This window comes from Sinocyclocheilus anshuiensis, unplaced genomic scaffold (genome assembly GCF_001515605.1).
Source record: "Sinocyclocheilus anshuiensis isolate Anshui unplaced genomic scaffold, SAMN03320099.WGS_v1.1 scaffold784, whole genome shotgun sequence".
NCBI classification, from domain to species: Eukaryota; Metazoa; Chordata; class Actinopteri; order Cypriniformes; family Cyprinidae; genus Sinocyclocheilus; species Sinocyclocheilus anshuiensis.
The window spans coordinates 1,083,645-1,107,144 of record NW_015554160.1 but is presented as its reverse complement, the minus strand read 5'-3'; the positions used below and the strand labels follow the sequence as shown (position 1 = coordinate 1,107,144).

Sequence of the window (23,500 nt, the reverse complement as noted above, 5' to 3'; positions counted from 1 at the left end):
AGGAATGCCTGCCAAGATGATACAACATGCACTTATTTCCCATTTTTATTTTTAAATTACTCAAGGTGGCAGCCAACCAATCAATATATATACATACTCGATGTCCATAATTAAAGAAAAAGTTCACCCAAAAATGAAAATTTGCTGGAAGTGTACTAACCTCATGCCATTTAACATATATATGAGTTTGTTTCTTCATAAGAACAGATCTGGAGAAATTACATCACTTGCTCACTAATGGATCCTCTGCAGTGAATGGGTGCCATCAGAATGAGAAAGCATCTTAATAATCCACATGACTCCAGTCCATCAATTAACATATATGAAGCAAAAGGCTGTGTGTTTGTAACAAATGAATTCATCATTAAGATGTTTTTTTAAATCCCACTGTTGCTTCCAGCTATTATGGATAGTCCTCTCCATAATATTGCTTTCTCCAGTGAAAATGTTGTCTCATCTGAACCAGGAGAGAAATATGCATAGATCAAGCACCATTTACAACTGAAAACAAACAAATATGTTGATGGACTTTGATATGATAGGACAATGGGGAAAGGACGGTGGATTTTTCACTGGTGGAAGCGTTATGGACTATGGACTGGAATTTCGGACAGTTTTAATTTAAAACACATTAATGATGGATTTGTTTCCTATGAACATGCAGCTTTTCACATCACAAGCCATTAATTGATGGCCTGGTGTCATGTAGATGACTTTGAATTATTTGGATGGATTATTGTGATGTTTTTATCCAGTTTGAACTCATTATGACGGCACCCATTCACTTTAGAGGATCCAGTGGTATGCAAGTGATGTAATGCTAAATTTCTCCAAATCTGTTTCAAATTGAACTCATCTGCATCTTGGATGGTCTGAGGGTGAGTACATTTTCAGCACATTTTCATTTTTGTGTGAATTATTCCTTTAAATCTTCCTGCCCTGTACTAAAGTCTTAAATTATGATTTGTGAAGTACACATTTGTTTACCTGTTTGCAGCGTGAACAGGTAAGGAAGTTGATTGTGCCCCAGATCCTCCAGTAGACCAGTACCCAGGACTTCAACTCTTCATAAAGCCCATTCACAAACTCATGTACCTCCCAGGCCTTATGTCTACAGACACACCACAATTACCAACATGTCATCATATATGTGTACGTGTGTGTGTGTGTGTGTGTGTGTGTGTGCGCGCGCGCGCGCGAGTGTATAAGTCTGGAATATATAGTAGGCATTTGGAACATAAAACTTCAATGATAGAGTGTTTTAAACACTTTATGTGTATGTGATTAAAATACAGTGTCTTATATAACCTGGTGTGAGTGAATACAATGTTTCCTCGGGCATCTATGTTGATTTTGTTTGGAACACAAGGGATTTTTCTCTCAGTTTCTTTGGTTAAAAGCTTAAGGCAAAGTCCACATCTGGAGAAAGAACCACAACATTAAATTACTACACTGAAATCCACTTTATTGCATCAGAAGAATCATTTACAATACTTCCACTGCATGTCTATACAATAATACATAATGCTAGTGTTGTCAAAAGACCCGGTATTTCGGTACCAAGTCGTTGTTAGGTCATGTTATCTAACAAATAAAATCTTATTGTAAAGTGTTTTTAATACTACAGTTTCCATCTATTTGATTAATATTAAAACACTTAATATTTGCAGTCTTATCTAAATTTCTTATAAAAGCTGAGGTTTGTTATTTACTGAAACGTTATATTTTAGCTGGTGTCAATGATCTAATGTTGCATTTGGTCAGACTCAGCCCATTGCTTTACTGAAGTATATTATATTTTCCTTTTACAGCTGCAGACTGAGGAAGATCCTGAAAACACCAGCAAACCCTAAAACAGACAACAGTTTACAGATGTTTTTCAGTGGCAGCAGAACTATGACTAAACTTTTGGGTGAAACTTGTTTACTTTTTTCATACTTTTATTGCTTGTGGAAAAACTTGAAACAATTTTAAATAAGTATAAAGAATGGCATTGGTTTTGTACATTTAATTTTTGTTTAACGTTATTAATAAAAATGTTGTTCAATTAGCATGTTTTTGTGTTTTGCTTTGGTACCGAAATTGGTACTGAGAACCGTGGATTTTCACTGGTATCGGTACCGAATACTGAAATTTTGGTACCGTGACAACACTACATCATGCTATTATCATGCTAATACAGTATTATAGCTTGCACTGCAATGCAAAAGTCTCTCACCTGTACAGAGTAGATGCGTTACCAGGGGAATCGTGATTCTGATAACCATGATCAAATAATCTCTCGATCTTCTTCTGAAACAGTTTACTGGTGAGAAAGTACAAATCAACACAAATAAAATAGTGGAATACTTATATGTATCTTATATGAACATTATTGTATTAAAAATTATATTATCTGTACACTACCATTCAAAAGTTTGGGTAAGATTCTTTTTTTTTAAGAAATGGATGCTTTTATTAAGAAAAATTAACTAAATTGATTGAAAGCAACAGTAAAGAGATGTATCTTCTTATTATTCTGAAAATGCAGTGTTGCAAGTTATTTTAAACTGTTGTAATATTTCACAATATTACAGCTTTAACCGTATCAAATAAATGCAAATAAATCCAGTCTTGGTGAGCACAAGAGACTGTTATAGCCAATAAATATCCACCACCTTTACATAATTATGTTTCTGTTTCATGTATGTGCTGTTCTCACCTTTTGAATTTATCTTTTTTGTCCTTGAGGTCATCTGCCTCATTGTGGCTGAACAGATCAGCGATGCATCCAGCCAGGTTGTTGTTGATGCAGTTCATATTGCACGGCGTTGCTATGATGGCACTCATATGTTTGTGACAATACTGGATACACTCCTCAACCTTCAGATCCACAAAACACAATGATAATCAAACCCCTGAAGCCCATTTAACAATTGGATGAATAACTTCTGATGAGATAAACCAACATGCTTTCTGCACACTGCTCAGACAAGTTTTTGGATAATAATAATGATCTGATTATTGATCATTTTCTCCAAGCACAAAAAGTCATCAAAATTCACCAGGTCTTTCCTCAAAATTACAATTGTGTGTCTCATTAGTGCTTGTCTGGGCAGTGTATAGACAAACACAAATTATGAAACAGCCATCATGCATCATGCACTATTACCGAAAGGTCACCCAGCTCAGAGCACACTTACTACATTACCCAAAACATCGTCACCCCTCACAACACTTACTAAAGTTTCCATCTTCAAGAACTCGGAGGAGATCAGGATTGAGATGACATTGCTGTGCTCTGCAACCAAACACCACATAACATAACCGACAACATCACAAACAGCGAAACATCAAACTCACAGCCAACGCATAACCGTTTACAAACACATGAAACACCATCCACCACTTACAAACACCATTCAGCCAGGTCAGAGAACACACATTACACAACACCTCTGATGGTATCTTTGATTATAGAAATTAAAAACACAACCGTAAACACACACAGAACATCTTAAATAGTTACCAAAAGACAATTACCCAGTTTGGGTTTGTCCATGTGTTTTCCATGCGAATGTTCAGTGTTGTGACTCTTGACGTAGTTCATGAGCCAGTCGAAGATCTGGACGTCACAGTGGACAGAAATGTCCACCTCGTCCCAGCGCTGTGGGTCCACAGAAAGATACTCTTCAAAGTAACGCATCTCTTTTACCAGAAGGTTCCTTGGACACACAAAGTCCTGCTTCAGGTTCTTTGCCTCATCACAAACGTGGATTACCATGTTGGGGCTATGTGAAAGGAAATTAAAAATAGACGGTCATTATTAGCAGAAGACGATACATTGATGGCCTGATTGGTGTGAATGTGCCTCACATTTTATTCCCTTCTGTTTTCTCAATCTTCTTGGCAGGATCTGCAATCTCACTCTCTGCAGAGGCTCCACGACCAGTAGAGATAACAGTGAGGCCTGAATATATAATTCAGTATATTACGGTGTAATCCAGCATTAAATGACACATTGGATATTTTTTATCCAGACCCCACCCACTGACTCACCTGACTCTGAGTGAGTGGCCTGATTGGACGGTGGTTCACCTGTATCTACGGTAATGTCTAATAAATTGGATTTGATGTAGGTGGAAAAGGGTTCCGATGGAGAGCTCACTGCGCTGGTCAGTGGGTTACACTGGTCATCAACATGAGGGAAACTGCCTGTAGTCTTTAACTCTTCAAACCTTTGCGCACACTATAAAAATATATGAGGAGAAGCTGAACAAGTTAAACATTTGCTGAGAAACTTCTGGATCTTTGTGTGAAAAGTGTGGGTGTTAAACTGTCAAATGTATGCACCGTGTTTGACAGCATTTTGTGATGTACAATATTATTGTTATAATATTAAATATTTTATTACAGTATATTTATTATATTTTTAAATATATTTTGGATTATTATATTAAATATTTGTATTAAATAGTTGTAGAATAATAGCACAAATTACATTTTTTTCTTACTAAGGTTAAATTCACAGGCATTCAACATAACCAATTATATATTTTTTCACACTTGTGCATTATTATTATTATTATTATTATTTTGTTTTACTAAATTACAACTTGACTAGACATTAATCACATTCCATGTCCCATATTTCATTTCAAGCATGCTCACTGATTTACTGATGCTTTTGTTTATTTGGTAACCAAGTATACTAACTTTAGATAAAACAATGTTGGCTGTGATAGAAATGACCCTACAACTATATAAATGTCTATATCTATCACTATAGGCTAATATCTGTAAATATCTATATAAAACATTTTCACACAACAATGGAAATAGTTTGTTTTTCTTTCTCATCCTTTGTTTATTTCATCATAGTCTGTGGTAAAATATGAATAATTACTTTTTTAAAACCAAGAATATAGTTTTTATAGTTTATAACATAGCAAATATAGTTGGTTTATATATTAAAGGTCCTCATTTCTCTTACCTCTTTAGGGGTGAACCCTGGGACCAACTTGGCAACATTCTCCCAGTTGATTGGCTGAGATGAAGCCCATAGTGAGCTCAGGACCATGTCCAGCACCAGGAGGTTGTTATCATATGGAAAGTTATTATTAACAGAGCACAGACGATTCATTTCTGCGAAAAAGGAAGAAAACTATCATCTATTGTAAAAAAAAAAAAAAAAAGTTTATATTTTAAGAATAATCTTGATAATTAGCATCGACTAGCTCTCTACCGTCCCTTTGTATTGAATTTCAGAGAAACAAGGGACAAACTGAGAGAATGACAGCTGTCGCATTTGATCTGGTAAAGTGATGTTATGAGCTCAGATGCAACAAAAACTAACAGTGCTAAGACAATATACCGTTTGCAGCAAGAATGTTCATTGTGTGCAGCTGTAAAAATGCTTAGCTAGCATAATAAATAACAGATCGTGGCACTCCCCACGTTTTGTGTCGAATCACCCTGTGAAATGCTAAGCTAATACACACACAATCAGTTTACCCTGTTCCAGATTTATGCGCTGTTTCCTCTGGTAACAATGCTCTTCTTTCATTCCAGCTGAGCGGTGCTGATAAAGGGCTGGATTTGAGTATCATCAACAGAGATGCTGTGGCTTACTTTGATTTCATCCGGGGAAACAAGTAAAGTTCACATCCACACAGCATATACAAATAATAATAAAAACAAATATTAAGCGTGAAATTCGCAGATTTGGTGGGCATGACTACCCACATCCGTCTCTCTCCTCTTGTTAAAATGCCAGAGATCTCACGCACGGAGCTCGGAGCGCGTGTGCCATCATGATGATGCTCGCGCTGCAGTGTCCCTCCTCTCTCCGCTGTCTGCTGCGATGTGACGGAATGCCAAAGTTTGCCGACCCGAGCATGAAAGAGGACACTGACAAAAACGATTAAAGGCTACGCGTGGAAGAGGATTATCTCTACATCCCCTGCTCAGCCGCTGTGCTCTGCTCTCTATTTCCGGTGCCGCAGTGCAGTAAGTGCGCGCCGGCGTGGCCGTTGCCAGGCGACATCCCAAACATTCCATTTGATTGATGGGATTCTGTTTTTAATATGGGGCCCAGACAAACCCAAATGCATAATCTCTATAATCAAGTCAATGAAACTGCTTAAAGACAAATAGCACTGTAGATATGCTGACAGACTAAACGCTCATTTTTAGACAGGGATACAGCCATGGATTAAATTTGTGCATATACCGTTTAACAGTTTTGAGGTTAGTAGGATTTAAAAAAGAGAAACTAATGCTTTTATTCAGCAAAAAACACAATTGTTAAAAACGTGACAGTAAAGACATTTTTAATGTTAAAATTTCTATTTTAAATAAACGCTGTTCTTTTGATCTTGCTATTTATCAGTGAACCATGAAAAAATGTAACATGGTTTCCACAAAAAAATGATAAATACAGGATCATGTTACATTTAAGACTGGAGTAATGGCTGCTGAAATTTCAGCTGTGCCATCACTGGAATATATTACATTTTAAAATATATTAAAATAGAAATCTTTAAATTGTGGTAATAATTCACAATATTTCTGTTTTTACTATACTTTTAAAACTCAGCAAACACAAAACAAAAGCACACACATCACTGGCAAATTGCTCAAAGTGGGTGCTCGGACAAAAACAACCTAAAAAAGAAATAAAAAAAGAGATAACGTCGGCACACCACAGCTCTAAAAATATAGAAAAAAGACTAAAAAGGGGACTTTTTCAGTTCTCTTCATCAGATATGACTGCTGACTTTATCTTTTTTGTTCTACATTTTAAATAAATAAATGCAGCCTCAGTGAGCATGAGACATTTTTCAAAAATATTAAAACAATCTTACTGACCCCAAACTTTTGACAGCAGAGTAACTGTTAGTAGAGCTGCAGTGAAACACATTTTTATTTACAAATGCACCTCATTTTCTTACCCAGCTAAATGTCAATCAGTAATTTTCTGTAATCTTGAAAATGCAGGAACATTATAAATGACAGGAGATACATTTTTAAGCATTTACTGGCAAAATAATTGCTCGTATTTACATAATTGCACATTGTGTTAGTGGTATGAAAAAAACAAACAAGCCTGAAAACACAGAAAGATGCACAAACTAATCTTTGATACAACACAACTTAAAATATTAAATATTCACATTGCAGAAAGATGAACAGTAATCTAAAACTCTTACATTAGGAGAAATTCGTGATAAACACTACATTATAGATTTAGATTGATATGAGAACTCACAATTTAAACTAATCAGATGCATTAAAGGGTTAGTTCACCCAAAAATGAAAATTAGCTTGTGTTTTACTCACCCTCAAAGCATCCTAGGTGTATATGACTTTCTTCTTTCAGACGAGTCGGAGTTATATTAAAAATTGTCCTGGCTATTCCAAGCTCTATCATTGCAGTCAGCGGGTGTTGCAGTTGAACAGTCCACAAGTTGTTTAAATAAAGCATGTGCATTCATAATAAAACGTGCTTCACGCGGCTCCGGGGGGTGAATAAAGGCCTTCTGTAGTGAATCCATGCATTTTTGTAAGAAAAATATCCATATTTCAAACGTAATAAACACTTTAATATCACTTCCGCCAACTGTCATACGCGGAAGCCGTGCCGGCGGATGATGTAGCACGTCGGCGTTGCGTGATTAATGACAAACGCGGAGAGACAACAAAACAAAACGCCGATCACAAATTAAAAGTACAAACCGAAGATTTGCAAAGAAAAATGTTTTGGAGGATTTTGATATAAGCCAAGAGGAGACTGGTTTTCCTTTGCTAAAGTAAGGAAACTTTGCTTCCTTTGCTCCTATAAACAGACTTGCGAAACTAGCATATCTCAGAGGCGCGCGCGCTGCTGATACGTCATACGCCTTCCGCTGGAACGCCATCCGCGTATGAAAGATAACGGAAGTGAGAGAAAAGTGTTTATTACGTTTGAAATATGGATATTTTCTTACAAAAACGCATGGATTCACTACATAAGGCCTTTATTCACCCCCCCCGGTGCCGTGTGAGGCACGTTTTATTATGAATGCGTGTGCTTTATTTGACGACTTGTAGACTGTTCAACTGCAACACCCGCTGACTGCAATGAATAACAGGCTAATTTTCATTTTTGGGTGAACTAACCCTTTAACTGTGTATGCTTGAATGACAACATATTTGTAACATTTTATGCTTGATGCGAGCGTATCAAATCAAATTTAATCAATTTTTCCTAATAATTATAAAAAAAAAAATGAATGGCTCTTATTAACACAATCGTACAAACTATCATGTTGAAATACCCAATATTTTTGTTGAAGAAAGAAAATGTGAACAAATATTGGTAATGTCTTTGAACCTAACAATCTACTGAAATTTGTGGAATTATGCAGTTCATACATTATAAAGGAAAATGACCTCCCCTCCACAACACCTCCGTTTTTCATTTGTTCCTCACCTTTTTTTAGATGTTATAAAGAGGTGAAAGTGATACATTCTAATGAAGGATACACTTTTTTTGTCCCACCAAGACACACACCTTCCCGCACATACAAATTATTCATAAGTCCATCTTTTCTGAGGTTATCACTACAGTATCACTGTTGTTGTTTGTGGAAGGCTGCACCTCCAGGGCAGCATGAAGGCCTTGTGTTTCACCATAAACAGACTCCAGCAGCTCATCTGGAACTGATGTGGCAGGGACCGCCAGCCTGGAGTTGGGAACAGAAGCTGTAGCCAGAGCAGTTTGAGGTGCAGGAAGGTTCTGTGCCATCCTCTCTAATTCTGCATGCTTTCTGCCTCTCCTCCGGCCCAACACTTTGACGTAGTTGGCAGGTACGAGGCCAGTGGTCTGCCCATCCACGCTGGCTAAGAGCCAGCCACGCACCCTGGGCTGTTGTTCTGAAAATAAGAGTGAAATACACTGAGTACAAGCTGTAAGTCGGTGTTTATAATACCTAGGACAAAAGGTACATGGTATCAATATGCTTGACATCAGTCAAATTTAAAATATTACATTGTTTAATATGAGAAGCTGCCACACTAGCTAGTGTTTTTTTGCACATCAAAGTGTTTAAGTACACTTATGTTCCGAATTTTTCTTGTTCTTTTACCTTTAGGGGCAAGATTAAGCATTTCTCCAGCCTGTAGAGAGATCTCTTCTTCAGATGCAGCTGTGAAGTCATACTCGGCTCGTGCTACCACATGGTCATCTTCCCCACTTGCCCAGTTAGTGGCTATAAAATACAACACAGACACATGCTTCAGAACTTCCATCTAGCACAAACATACAGACGCAGCTACATATTCAGACACATAAAAAAAAAAACTACATACAAACACATTTAGGTCACACAATATTTTCTATAGGCTGCTGCTAAAGATGTGCATTTCTGAATGATCAAATTTAAAAATGTGGTTTTGTAATTGATTATAATATTTTGCATTTGATAAAAAATACAGTAATATCGCAGAATATTATTACCATTTTATTAATATTACAATACCTGCTTTCTATTTTAATATTTAAAAATGATTCCTGTGATGGTAATGCTAAATTTTAAGCAGACATTACTCCAGTCTTCAGTGTCACATGGTCCTTCAGAAATGATTCTAATATTATGCTGATTTGCTGCTCAAGAAACATTTCATCATATTATCAATGTTGTAAACAGTTGTGCTGCTTGATATAATTGTGGAAACTGTTACACATTTTTTAAGGATTCTCTGATGAATGGAAAGCTATTTTTATTTTAACTAATTAATTTAATTTATTTATCCTAATTATTTAAAACAGAAATCTTTTGTAACATAATATAAATGTCTTAACTGTCATAATAAATGCATCCTTGCTGAATAAAAGTTTTAATTTATTAAAAAAAAAATCTTACTGACCCAAATCTTTTGAATGGTAGTGTAAATCATTCTCAAAACTGTTCCTATAGTCCCACGTTAAAGCCAAAATATAAATAGCAATCATATATATTCAGCATAATAGTGGTCTCTAAAACTTTCACCACCCTCACAAACAAATAAACAATAAATGGTGAACAATAAAGCAAAGGTATCCTTGGTTTTCTTTAATTAGTCTCATGTCAGACCAAAAATGGTGAAAAGAGTGTGTGCAGTTTAGATGAGAACAGACAGAACAGGAAGGGAGAAAAATGTCTTACCATTTTCCTCAGGACCCTCAGCAGACCGCAAAAGCTTCCAGATCAAATACGGCCCTCCAAGAACTACAGCAAGAAACAAGAAAATGGGCCATGATTTGACAGAATTCGCTCTGGGATCGTCTATCCCTGCTCCTCTGGTTCCTGAAGCAGACACCATGGAGGAAGCGGTGCTGTCCGCCCACAAGTCATCCACCTCTGAATCCTGACGCAACCCCAGCAGCCTCTGCAGCCTGCGATATAGGTATCTAAGGGTCCTAACCAAGGCGAAAGCAGACAGCACTTTTGTGAAATGTATGCGCAAGCGGGAGAAGTGATTGGCCACATCCAGAACAGCACGGAAGCTGTTATAGACAGCAGAGAAAGTAGCATCCATCATCATGCTGACCGACGAGAAGGCGTGGACAATGCTTTCAATGGACTGAAATGCTCCACGGCTGCCCTCCTCTGCCTGCTGGACAAAGCGGCTGGGTGGGATGTCGTCCATTTGGTTATAGCGGTTATAACCTATGCCCCCTCCAACTCCATAACCACTGTAGCTGTAGGGGCTGTAGCCCCCATAAATGGAGCTCCCATAAGGGCTGTATGAGGAGGGAAATGAGCTGTATGTAGGGCGGTATGCCTGTTGAACGGGTCTTGGAGGGATGGGTGGTGTCATACGTGTTAGGACCGGAGGACCAGACACTGATGGCCCACTTTGTGATACTGATCCAAAGTCAGTTGAGCTAGATATATATATAAAAAAAAGCAGAGTGAAATGAAACACAGTATATAAATAAGATCAATAATAATAATAACACCGTTGAAAGTTCAAATAAATGTATATTTAACAGTAAAAGACAAAATACAACATGGGTATGTTGGAGTGAACTTTGACACTCGCATACAAACACTTGACGTGCTCGAGCACGAGCCAAGCATTAAGTTTGCGTAACTCGTTAGCGAGTAAAAGTGTCAAAACAACTAGACAGTATTTTTCTCAGTTTCGCGTTAACACCAAACTTATGATCATACTTATTAATTGTATAACCACAGACCGATTTGTCAAGTAAATATATTTCGCATATATACTCGATAGCTAACAGGCTTGCTAGCATTCCTACACTTCGTCTTTTGGACATTCTGACCAAAATAAGGCGAATTTTTACGAACCGATAGTTTAGTGGTGCAGTCATGGTTCCAGGGATTCGCCTTTCCCATGGTTTTGGTGGAGGCTGAGCCATTATTTTATTATTTCAGACCAAAGTCGAGCTCCACTGAGCAACTAACCTCAGAACATAAACTGGCCCATTCGCCAGACAAAGCAATCGCTCCTTCACATCGTTCTGACTGTTTTGCGACGCGAGACTAAAGCAATCTATCACTGATCGATTGCAATGTGCTTCTTTCTGTTTTTGCCATGTTGTTGTAATCTTTAACCAATAATAAATAACTACACTAATGTGTACGAGGTGAATAAATTCAATATGTATTTCAGGTGATCTGCCACTAAAATGATTTAAACTGGATTCTTACTCGTCTGACGCTGCACATAAAGCAAATCACTGACTAATACTTTCTTCTTTTTCTTTTTTACATGAAAATCGTGACAGTGAGACGTGACTGCTTTTGAGCTGTTGTAGATTTGACATTGCTCTCTAGCACACGACGTTCTGCGTGAATAAACCTCGTTTTACGACGAGTTCTGTCACAGTAAAAGACCCTTGTCAGAAGTGGGATTTGAACCCACGCCTCCATTCGGAGACCAGAAGCCTCATTCTCTGAGAAGGTCGAAACCTTGAGTCTGGCGCCTTAGACCGCTCGGCCATTCTGACAGTACGTTGAGCATCCGATGTATATTGGTACAATTCATTTGGGAATCCAAACTGTATCATTTAAATTCTATGTAGGAATTTTGAAATATTCATTTTGAAATCATTTGTAAACATAATATATTAAAAACTGAAAACGTCTCGGTTAGAGAACACATGCTATACTGCTTAAGTCATATTTTAAAAATAAGCATATGGTATTTTTATTTCGAGTTCTGTCACTGTAAAGACCCTTGTCAGAAGTGGGATTTGAACCCACGCCCCTATTCGGAAACCAGAAGCCTCATTCTCTTAGAAAGTCGAAACTTCAAGTCTGGCGCCTTATCGCTCAGCCATTCTGACAGCATGATAAAGACCAGTAGAATTGGGAATCCTAGTTTTTGTCAAGTGATTGAGATTTGTCACATTTATAATTTGAGAACACATTCTATATTGCTTAAGTCATATTTTAAAAATAAGCATATAACAGTGTTTTTATTTCACATCTCTTAGTAGAAGTGGGATTTTAACGTTTTTGTCACGTCTGTAAATTGAGAATACATAGTGTTGTTTAAAGCAACTGTATGTAGTGTTGTGACTTTGGAGCCCCCTATAGTCAGAGCCGGTAAAAACGAACGAATATTTGAACCCACGACTCCATTCAGAGACCAGAAACCTCTGAAAATTACGATTGGACGAATCCCTAAAGCCTTGTACAGACTGTACGATTTCAGCAATCTTAGAAGATTATGATAAATCACTCTGTGCAACATGGATCTAATAATTATGTTTGTTTAAAAAAAATTCAAATTCATTAATGTCTATTGCTTTACCCTCCAGACCCAAACTTTCATCATCAAACTCCATCCTAAAAATATATATTTTATGATTTGAACTTTGATCATCTAAAAAAAGTGACAAACACAACCCCTTTCAGTATTTATTGCGTGCTAATTATTTATATCAATTTATATATAGTCACATGTTAACTTAAACCATACAACTTAAAGGAACACTCCACTATTTTTGAAAATAGGCTCATTTTCCAACTCCCCTAGAGTTAAACAGTTGAGTTGAACCGTTTTCGAATCCATTCAGCTGATCTCTGGGTCTGGCGGTAGCACTTTTAGCTGTAGCTTAGCATAGATCATTGAATCTGATTAGACCGTTAGCATCTCGCTCAAAAATGACCAAAGAGTTTCTATATTTTTCCTATTTAAAACTTGACTCTTCTGTAGTTACATTGTGTACTAAGAAGTTGAAAATGTTATAGGCCGAAATGGCTAGGAACTATACTCTCATTCCGGCGTAATAATCAAGGAACTTTGCTGCTGTACCATGGGTGCAGCAGGCGCAATAATATTACGCAGCGCCTATTTTCAAAAATAGTGGAGTGTTCCTTTAAACCACAGTACATCACATGATAGTAAATACAGGATAATCATATAACGCTTATTGCATTAAAGGCCCTACTGTATGTTCGTTTTGTTCAGCACTATCTTTGACAGTCCACAAGATGGAGCTGGAGTAATGTTCACCCCAGTTTGAATTTAGTTTACCACTATTGTAATCTATTATAAATGTGCGTCTCTGGACTGAAATAGATCAGATCTCCTGCAGCAGTGAAACAGATCAAACAGGATTTGTGAGAGGGTATTTGCTGCCAGCCAACATGGGGATTAATTGTATCAATCAAGTTAATGGCTGCACACCCAGTGGTTAAAGTGCCCCTATTATGGATTTTTGAAAATGACCGTTCATGCAGTGTGTAACACAGCTCTAAGTGAATGAAAACATCCTGCAAAGTTTTAAATCTGAAAGTGCGCCGTGTATAAAGTTATTGTCTCTCAAAAGAAAGAGTCGACTCTGAATCATTGAAACGAGTCGTTTTTAAAACGAATCCCAAGCCGTTTCATGTTGACGTCAACATTAAACATTAGCATATTGCCCGCCCACTTGTTGGTTTTTTCGCGTTGGTCTGAATTAAAATGCAAATTCATTCTTTGCCACTAGGTGCCGCTTTTGGCACGGTAAAATAGCTGTTTCCCCGGTAACGCTGTACACAAAGCATCACAAACGCTGCTTTATCAGGCATTACAGGCACGATGAAATGGAAATGAGACCAATCTGACCAATCACTGCAGATTAGCGTCACGCAAAGGAGGGGTTTGGACAAATGAACTGTTGAGCGAATCGTTTGGGAGTCGTTGAGCAAGTAAGGTAAAAATAAATGCATATTATAAGACAATGAAAGTGTTTTTTGACCTTACATTCATGTCAACCTGTTGTTGGGGACTCCCAAAACCAAAATATGAATCTTTCATTACCCATAATAGGGGCACTTTAAACATATGCACTGCTATTGTCTGAGAACTAAACAGTCCTCAGAAGCAGTTCCCTGACTCAGTATTAGAAAGTGGGTTTTTTGAGCAGATTAGGCTCGGTAAAGTTTTGAGAAAGCTGTTTAGGTCACGTAAATGCCTCTGTCCATTTCTGTTCAAAATGTCACTTGCAAATGTAGGCCTAAATACAGCATGTGCATTGCACGAAATATGACTGTCTGGGCAAGATTAAATTTCTCAGCAGACAGGGATTTATTTTGTCAAAGATAATATTAATGAATAGATATTTGCAGTAATAAAATAAAATAATATAATATAAAAAAAGTCTCCAAGCTAAAAGAGTTATGCAGTAATAATGCATCACTAAAACTGTCATTTCACAGTTTAAGACTTATGTATTAGGACTCCTCAACCCATTAATCTCAAAGGTGCGGTTTGTTTGTTTGTTTATTTATTTATTTAAAATATATGCATATTATCATAAGCAACACAATGCGAAATGTTCCATAATAATATGCAACTTTTTAACTAGGTAAATTATATAAGCAGTACATTTTAATAATAATAATAATAATAGGCCTAATAAAGGTTCCAGAGAGGAAATAATAACATCTAAAAATTGTAGTAGAAAATGGTGCTACTTTAATGATCAATACAGCCAGGGCTGGCCAAATGGGTGCCCTAAGCTTCTGCTATTGTTGTGCCCCCTCCCCCAAATATTATGGATGTAAAAAAAGACCTACTATGGGGTCAAAATATAACTTTAATAAAATATAAAAGTAATTAAATAAATAAATTGTAATTATATTGTATTATTTACAAATAACAATTGTAGCTCTAGACAGTTACCTATGGCTATTATGTTATTAATACAGTTGTCTGATTGATTTTATAGTCTCAAGCATTCAGAAATCACACAAAAGAAAACTAAGTAGTTTTACGATAAAAACATGGTTACGTTTTTGTAAGGGTTGTGATGTCCACATGTTTTTGTTAAAGAAATTATTGAGGCTGTCGCATTTCTTTTGCAAAAAGGTGGCCAAAAATGAAAGATTAAGTGAGTATTTGAATTAAATGTTTGGTCAATATTGAAGGACTTGATCGTCCTGTAAGTGTAACAGCAGCAGTTACCTGGCCTTTGGTTCCCTTTGCAAGCATTTGAAATAATATGTAATGTGCATAAATTGTTTACTTTGTATTACATTATGTATTTTAACAGTGTTATTCAATGAAACCACTTAATTATTAATTAACCAATCATTATTGCCTCATTGTTTTATATAATGCATTTTAAGTCATTTTAAAGGCTGTTGTTGGCTTAGGTCTGAATTTATAACCACAAAAAATATTATCTTAATACTTCTTTGTGAACTATTATTTGAAGTAACAAAACCATGGTTAATTCGTGGTTACCACCCATGGCTACAAGAACCATGATTTTTGGCTAATTTTTGTAAGGGAACATGGAAAGTCAGAGAGAATATTAGGTGCGTTGTTGGTGGTTAAATTATCACCGACATTAAAACACTTTATTAACGTCAACAGCCAAAAAAGTTTCACAGGATTATGAATGTAGGCTACCTGAAAGTGATGCACGGCCTTCATTTTTTTTCCTTTTCTTTTCTCTGAGCCGGATCGCTGATGTCTTTTCTCCGCATAGTTGTCCATCAATTATGATCATTTGCATTCAGCCACAAACATGCGATGCGAGCCCGGGAGTTGGTGCCCTACGCAAACTGCGTACTCTGCATATAGGAAGCGGTGGTACTGGACCACAACATAGTGCTCATTTAAAAGCAGGGCACGGAAGACGTAGGATCCACAGCTAGATGAATTAGTATAGAAGAAGCCCTATGATTACAATTACCACCATTTGAAGTTTCACAAAATTCTGAAATTATCGTACACACATGTTGCTTCTTAATATATATATATATATATATATATATATATTTATATATATATTCATCTTTAGATTTTTATTTATGTATATGTATATGTTAATTTTAATATTAATATAGAACGAAAGTTTTTTTGAGCAACTGGTATGGTGCCCCCCCTGGGAGTTGGTGCCTTATGCAAACTGCGTACTCTGCGTATAGGGAGCGGCGGTAGCCTACAATGCAAAACATTTCACGTTCATTTATTAAATAAAAATGGTTTGGAGCCACATTGTTTGATTTAATGTACGGAACTTCATATTTAATAAATGTATATGTTTTTTTTTCTCATGGCCTTTGCATTATATCATAATTTCCACTGAGTTAAAAAACTACATTTAGTTCCCTTTTTATGATATTTGTCAGTTCAAAACATCATTTTGCATATAGGCTATTTTATGGAAAAATAAATGAAAAAAAAAAAAAATGGTTTCATTGTCATAATAACAAAATACACATGAATAATCAATATTCAGCATACAACGTTCCAGTGCGTTTCTTGTGACAATTTTATGCATTATTTGTCGCGATCACAGCCATTCGGTCGCTGCCCGGCAGATGCCGTCGTGACGCAGGACTTCCAGCGCGTTGACGCGAGGTTACGTTCCACCAATCAGCGGCAGTTTCCGAAGCCCAGGAAAGGAGCAGATGATATGGCAGCTTTGTGAGCGGCCAGGTGGAACTCGCTTTTGTTTAATCGCGTTGACAGCGGAACATGAGTACACTTTAACCCGCACGCAGCAGCGGGGGATCCGAAAATGATATACCTGATATTAATTTCTGCCTTCTCCGGGGCCATCGTCACGCTCCTTCTGCAGCTCTTACTGTTGTACCGGAGGAGCCCCGAGCCTATCGCTAGGACAGTTCAGTATGTCAAAGCAGTTCCTGATCCCGCACTGAAGGATTACTTTAGCAACCAACAAGCCGAATCAACGCAGCAACAATCAGGTGTCACAGCGTCTACCTCCAAACAACCAGAGGCCGCTTCTCCCAAGCAGCAAGAGACCACCGTCCCAGGCAGCAGCCCCAAACAGCAGCCGTCCTCGCCACCGCCACCGCCTTCATTGAGCGACCCTCAGCACACCTCCAAAGCAGAGACATGCGATTTCCTCAATGCCATATTTCTGTTCTTATTCCGCGAGCTCCGAGACACCCCAGTCGTCAGGTACTGGATCACCAAAAAGATAAAGGTAGAGTTTGAGGAGTTCCTCCAGACCAAGACCGCCGGGCGTCTGCTGGAGGGGCTCAGTCTGCGGGATTTCTCTCTGGGCAACTCAGTGCCCGTCTTCAAAACCGCCAGACTCATGAAGCCGGTGGCTCTCAATGAAGACAACATGCCAGAGGAGCTCAATTTCGAGGTTGACTTAGAATATAACGGAGGCTTTCATCTGGCCATCGATGTCGATTTGGTATTCGGGAAATCGGCTTATCTGTTTGTGAAGATGACCCGAGTGGCAGGCCGCCTGAAGCTGCAGTTCACCCGCACGCCTTTCACGCACTGGTCCTTCTCATTTCTGGAGGACCCGCTCATAGACTTCGAGGTGAAGTCTCAGTTTGAGGGCCGTCCTCTGCCCCAGCTCACCTCCATCATAGTCAATCAGCTCAAGAGAGTTATCAAGAAGAAGCACACTTTACCGAACTACAAAATAAGGTAATGTCTCAGTGTCTTACTGCTGTAGGATTCTCGTCTGTCCCTTGCCTGAAGTTCATCTGGGGTCTCAGGTCTGAAGTGAATGTCCTCAGCTTTGGCAGAACAGTCAAAGTTAGGGGTCCTGAAGATAAATAATTACAGATGATCCCAAAATTAATTCCCTGCATTGTTATTTTTCAGCTGTGATGTTGGACAGGGTTCAACTAGATCTGTTTTTTATTCTGATACCGATTCTTTTTTGTTAAATAGTATATCAGACAAATTTTAAGGTATTTCAAAAATGTGTTAATTATTTCTCCTGATATTTGACACATTAAAACTGGTCAATATAAAAGAAGATAAAAATGAACTTTTTTAGAAAGAAGCAGCAGCAATACTGCTACTACAAATAATACTAATGCTACTACTAATATAATCATTTTATATGTAAAATAAAAAGTTATTATTATAACATTTTGTTATTGTTTTAATGTAATGATAACAGTTTCTTTTATAATAACTATTATTGTTATTTCTATTATTCATGCCATAATATTTGTTAATTATTACCATCTAGACAGTTAAGCAACAATGTCTCACTGCAGAATGAAAGACCTTTCAAACAACACATTAAGTAATTTACCGTTATTGGATAATTTTATTTAGAGACCTCCTAAATGGTGGCAATTATCATTAGATCCGTTATTAAGTTGAAAAGTGTAATTATCTGTAAAAGATATCTCTCAAGCTATTATCTGAGCATTGCTTTGACTGCACATGAAGAGTCTCAAGAGGTTGTGAAACCGGTAGTGTGTGTTCATGTCTGAATGGTGTTGTGAAAAGTGAACAGACAGAAGTACTGTGGCACTGCAATAACTGAGCTGATTGGTAGAGTCATGTATTGAGAACAGCAAGTGTGCTTCATTTTCCCAGGGTGAAACTGGAAATGGAGGCCATCTTCCCCATTCAATCACGATTTCCTTTACTGTGCGCATATTCCTGACCATTAAAAGTGAAAACAACTCAGAGACTTTTGTTACTTCCTGTTTTTAGCCAAGAAAAATATACTGTCTGTGACTAAGCCACCGTTCAACCAAGCTGTGGATTGATTGCTTGCAGGATTCATCCATCTACACCTCGCTGCTCTCTATTACTCAGCATTACTTGGCACACCTAAAACGTTTGTTTGCCAATAAACATTAAGACATCTCAGTGAGTGTGTGTGCTTTGAAAGTGGAAAAAAAAAGTTGTAGATTCTTTAGGTTTAGCATTGTCTTTGTAAGTCAGCAGGTGCACAGAATGGTCTTTGCTCATTTCTTTGCTCATCAGAAATGTTGTTTTTTGCTCATCAGTTACATTGCTGGTTTTTGTTGACATACTGTGTCTGTGTACAATCGATATGAACATAATGTGCAAATCACAAAGTCAAACACAGCATTGAGCGCCACCCTGTGATTTTTACCCATTAAGTTAATTGTAGTGTCTGTAGAAGGCACAAACAGTGAGATAAATTTAATCTGTGTCAAATGGTACATTTGAACTTTGACCCCGCACAGCTGGGATTGTGAGTGGTGAATTAGATCACTGCGCTCTCTGTTAAATGTCACATGCACTTAACTATTGATTAGAGTGTCTTAATACTAGTACGGAGAGTTTAGACTTCATCAGAGACTTCTTTTCATAATGTTTCTCTCTTTCCTTTGGATTCAGCATCCTGGCATTGATGCCGTGCCCTCTGGTATATACCATAAGGACGCGTGCTGCAGAGCTAAAGAGTTCTAGTCATCACAGCACACAAGCACAGCCGGCAGCAAACTTACTGAAGCTAAACGCTTTACATTACCCAAAGGGAAAGAACTTCTCAATGTTGTGAGAGATTAAATGACACACTCATTTTCTCAGTATTGGCATCTTCCCAAAAGTTGGAATCACTTCATTGGTGTTTGAGATGAGATATTTTTTCTCTTTATGTGTGTGGATGGATACAGCACTCATGCACTAGTCATGTTTTACCGCTTCGGAGTTTAATGGTGTTTGTTTTAAGGCTGAGATGAAAAGTACTTACTGTTTAATTTGTCACGTGGGAGGTGACGTTAAGGAGCTGACAATATTCTCTTTTAAACAAGTGTGTGAGTGGGAACTTTGTTTAAAAAGCAGACAGCATGGCCCAGGGACAAAACAAGCGGGCAGGCCACAATCCGTTTCAGTCGTCCCTGTGTGGGATGAAAGTGTCACAGATGGAGGAGGTGTTCAGAACAGGACAAGTGTGTGTGTGTGTGTGTTTGTGTATGTGGACAAAACTGCCAGAGACTTGAATTACATAGTGTGGTTTTAATATACTGTGACAATAAATATGGGATGACAAATCAGTAGATTTGCTGTATTTCTGTATTTTAGATGGCTGTTTTGTGCGTCACCAGGATGAAAAAAAGATTGACTTTTGATCGAAAGTTGAAATGATTATTGGAAAGGATGAGATAACTTTTTTTTAGGGTTTTGTTTTTTGGAATGCTACCCATACTGCAGTTTTCTATTTTAATATATTTTAAATTGTCATTTTTTCCTGTGATGGCAAAGCTGAATTTTTAGTAGCCATTACTCCAGTTTTCAGTGTCACATGATCTTTCAGAAATCATTCTAATATGTTGATTTGCTGCTCAAGAAATATTTTGGTAACACTTTAGTATAGGGGACCAATTCTCTCACTGTTAACTAGTTGCTTATTAACTGCATTTATATAAAAAATATATTACTTTTACTGTAACATTATTTACTGTCTTCCATTTAATGTATCCTTATTTATAAAAAATATTGTCTAAAACTCAGTGACACAACTTTTAAATGGTATGTATTTATTTATTTATTTTTCAAAGTCTCTCTTTTGAGAAAAAAAAATATTGATGACTTTTTTTCAATATAAGTAAAAATGTTAAACATTTTTTATTAAATTACTAAAATGCAAAATACTTTTGACTTTTTGGACCATTGCACATTTTACATAAACGCTGCGTTTGCACTGATTCAGTGAGTCAATGTAAAGGGCATTTTCATGCAGGGAAATGTTCTTTCCTCAGCAAACACCTTCTGTTATTGTGTAGAGGACAGCCTATTATGCTTATCCAGCTCCTTTGTCCAAATGTAGATCTTAACAGTCCTCAAAAGCAGGATGACAGGAGGTCTTAACTCTGTTTAAAGTGAAATTGCCATCTTTATCTGTAGCAGTGTCATGAAAGGTCTGCAATATTGGGAGATATGTCAGATACAATGTGTGTAAAGAACAGAATTAACCCACTATGGCTTACTGTTGAATGCTGAATAATACTTGAAATAAAATAGTCTAAACTAAGTATAGAAATGTTTATTATAAGTTATTCAGTGTACAGGAGTCCTGCTCTCTGTACCTGTGGGGGTGTTTATAAAAACCCAAGACAGTATGACGTCATCTGGTGCATCCTGGATGGGCTCCATGTCACAGATGGGCAAAACTTGAAAGTCAGAAATGTGCATTTGTTTATATGCGTTTACTTGTTCTTCAGGCATTACTGTTTCTCAGGATGTTGTAATTAGGGAACCAATTGAGAAGGTTTCTCCCTTCCCATCTTTAGTGGTTCTGTTATCACAAATAAATTATGAATGATGTTCTCAGATGTTGTAGATGTTGGATATATGGTGCATGTTGTGTGTGCGTAAGAATGCGTTTTTGTGATCTCTAACGATTAACCCGTACAGTTCTCCGGTTACACCAGTTGATGTCATGTCTGGTGTGTTTGCGTGTCTAGCTGTTATTGATATATGACACCTTCTGCACTCTAAAAAATGCTAGGTTAAATACAACCCAGTGCTGGGTAAAATAGGGACAAACCCAGCAATTAGGCTGTTTTGACCCAGCGGTTTGGTTAAATGTTTAACCCAACCTTCTGGGTAGTAACCCAACCGCTGGGTCAAAACAGCCCAATTGCTGGGTTTGTCCCTATTTTGCCCAGCACTGGGTTGTATTTACCCAGCATTTTTTAGAGTGTGTTCTCAAAGATGGAGCGACTCTGTATGATTGTTCAGTAAAGTCCCAGTTGGGGTGTTGATCTGTACAAAAGAGTTACTGAGAGGCCCCTATCAGCTGCATGCCCTTGAGCGAGGATCTGGACAAATTTTCCTGACTGTGCTGATTTAATGGTCCAGTTCCTCAGAGGCATTAGAGAAACACATTCTCAGTAGAAAAAGACACGGCATTCAATCCATCCATCCATCTGTGTGACAGTGATGGAGTTTGGCTTTTTAAATGCCCCTTGCTGGAGAAACTGTCAGCTGCACTTGTTTGAAACTGTCAGCTTACAGCTTCTTCCTGTGGAGCACATTCAGATCAAACAGGAATTGAGATGTGTCATGATTAACTAGTAACCTAGATTTAAAGTGAGATGCCATTTTTGTTTGCATAAGTGTATGACGAGCGCTGACTGAAATCACCAGCTCCAGATCTGATTGGCTGGCTTTACTTCCAGGATTAAGGACACAGTGTTTGCGACTCATGGGTATTTATTGAAGGACGAAGAACCACCAAAATGTCAATATTGTAAGCACTCCCTTGGCTGTAATGCCCACTTTTTAATGTCATGAGACAGCATTGTTTGTCAGGACAAACTTTGAAGGACTTGTTTTGTAAGATGGACACATTTTATATGTAAGCTTTATCTGCCACTAAATAAAAGCTGACATGACAATACACTTTAATACAACAATAACATGTTTTTTTCCTCAAAAATTGGTATCAAATGTTTGATAGATTTAGTTTGAGGCACCTATAGCACATTAAGTGGATATCCATGTGAAAAGCTATGTTGTTTTGTCTGTGAAATAACCATTAATCTATTTCACATGGATGCACGATATTGGTACCATATTGGTAATTGGCCAATATTAGAGATTGTGTTTTAAAATGTATTGCATATATACCAGCCAATAATGGATATTTCATTGGGTTATTTATTCTGTGTCAAATCAACCAGAGGTCCCCGGCTCAAATTTTTGATTTTGTTGATATTTTTCTGTAGAAAGACAAACATATATAGTGATGAAAGCGAAAATATTAAATGTCACAGATGTATATTTACTGAGTAATCCACTATTTTGTAGAATAGGTCACCTTCTAAAAGCAACCTATTTATTACTTTTCTTCCCTTGAAACCAAATAACTCTGACTTCATGATGCATTGCTGCATTAACAGGAAGAAAATTATAGTAACATAAACCAAGTTCAAAGTGCCCAAACAAAGGGAACGCTAATCACTATAATGGTGAATTTAAAAAACCCCACATTTCAGGAAAATCAACATCAATTTATGAAGTTAGCTTATGTGATGTTCTCTCAAATATTTCAGTTGTATTGAGAATTCAACATTCAAGATGACTTTGGGAAACGAGTGAATGCAACTACTGAAAGATAACTGCAGACATGGAAGAAATGGGTGAAAAGTCTATTAAGATTATTTTTCTTTTCTTCTTCTGTTGTTATGTTGCACATTAGCAACATATTAGTGCACTGCTGCCTCTCACTGCTTATTTTAAGTAAGTGTCACTCAAAACAATAAGTAAATTGTTTTATTTGCCTTGAAAGTAGCTGTAACTTAATAAAACCTAGTAA

General features: G+C 37.3%; 3 protein-coding genes and 1 non-coding gene across 7 annotated transcripts in view; 1 reads left to right on the top strand and 3 right to left on the bottom strand.

Moving 5' to 3' along the window:
• LOC107670870 (uncharacterized protein KIAA1841-like) overlaps positions 1-6,015 on the bottom strand; it is an 11,639-nt gene extending 5,624 nt beyond the window's left edge. For 2 of the 4 annotated variants that reach the window (XM_016463659.1, XM_016463662.1), the window contains exons 1-10: positions 5,494-6,015; positions 4,973-5,124; positions 4,039-4,228; positions 3,856-3,949; positions 3,523-3,770; positions 3,222-3,280; positions 2,702-2,862; positions 2,219-2,305; positions 1,309-1,419; positions 987-1,111 (exon numbers count right to left, since the gene is read on the bottom strand). In XM_016463659.1, the coding sequence (XP_016319145.1) occupies positions 987-1,111; positions 1,309-1,419; positions 2,219-2,305; positions 2,702-2,862; positions 3,222-3,280; positions 3,523-3,770; positions 3,856-3,949; positions 4,039-4,228; positions 4,973-5,124; positions 5,494-5,545 (1,279 nt within the window). In that variant the 5' untranslated portion in view covers positions 5,546-6,015. The remainder of the gene's footprint in view (positions 1-986; positions 1,112-1,308; positions 1,420-2,218; positions 2,306-2,701; positions 2,863-3,221; positions 3,281-3,522; positions 3,771-3,855; positions 3,950-4,038; positions 4,229-4,972; positions 5,125-5,493) is intronic. The other 2 variants (XM_016463660.1, XM_016463661.1) reach the window with 2 other exon arrangements.
• A 2,193-nt stretch (positions 6,016-8,208) lies between these two features.
• Positions 8,209-11,496, bottom strand: LOC107670821 (peroxisomal membrane protein PEX13-like). Its single transcript, XM_016463588.1, has 4 exons — positions 11,316-11,496; positions 10,167-10,888; positions 9,108-9,230; positions 8,209-8,895 (listed from the first exon to the last, which is right to left on the bottom strand). The coding sequence occupies exons 1-4, from the start codon at positions 11,384-11,386 to the stop codon at positions 8,555-8,557; spliced, it is 1,257 nt and encodes a 418-aa protein (XP_016319074.1). The 5' UTR covers positions 11,387-11,496; the 3' UTR covers positions 8,209-8,554.
• A 371-nt stretch (positions 11,497-11,867) lies between these two features.
• Positions 11,868-11,977, bottom strand: trnal-caa (transfer RNA leucine (anticodon CAA)). Its single transcript has 2 exons — positions 11,940-11,977; positions 11,868-11,913 (listed from the first exon to the last, which is right to left on the bottom strand). It is a non-coding gene; the product is annotated as a tRNA-Leu (tRNA).
• A 4,845-nt stretch (positions 11,978-16,822) lies between these two features.
• The window catches only part of LOC107670860 (PDZ domain-containing protein 8-like), a 44,504-nt gene continuing 37,826 nt past the window's right edge, over positions 16,823-23,500 (top strand). Inside the window, exon 1 of the mRNA XM_016463641.1 lies at positions 16,823-17,886. Within this exon, the coding sequence (XP_016319127.1) occupies positions 16,994-17,886 (893 nt within the window). The 5' untranslated portion in view covers positions 16,823-16,993. The remainder of the gene's footprint in view (positions 17,887-23,500) is intronic.

What these genes read in the sequence shown, in the direction of transcription:
- LOC107670821 (XM_016463588.1), bottom strand. Translation starts at nt 11,386, where the DNA reads ATGGCTCAGCCTCCACCAAAACCATGGGAAAGGCGAATCCCTGGAACC. An exon ending in ACTGCACCACTAAACTATCG is followed by an intron (nt 10,889 to 11,315) that starts GTTCGTAAAAAT and finishes ATATATATCTAG; the next exon opens with CTCAACTGACTTTGGATCAG. An exon ending in GCTTAATCTTGCCCCTAAAG is followed by an intron (nt 8,896 to 9,107) that starts GTAAAAGAACAA and finishes TCTTATTTTCAG; the next exon opens with AACAACAGCCCAGGGTGCGT.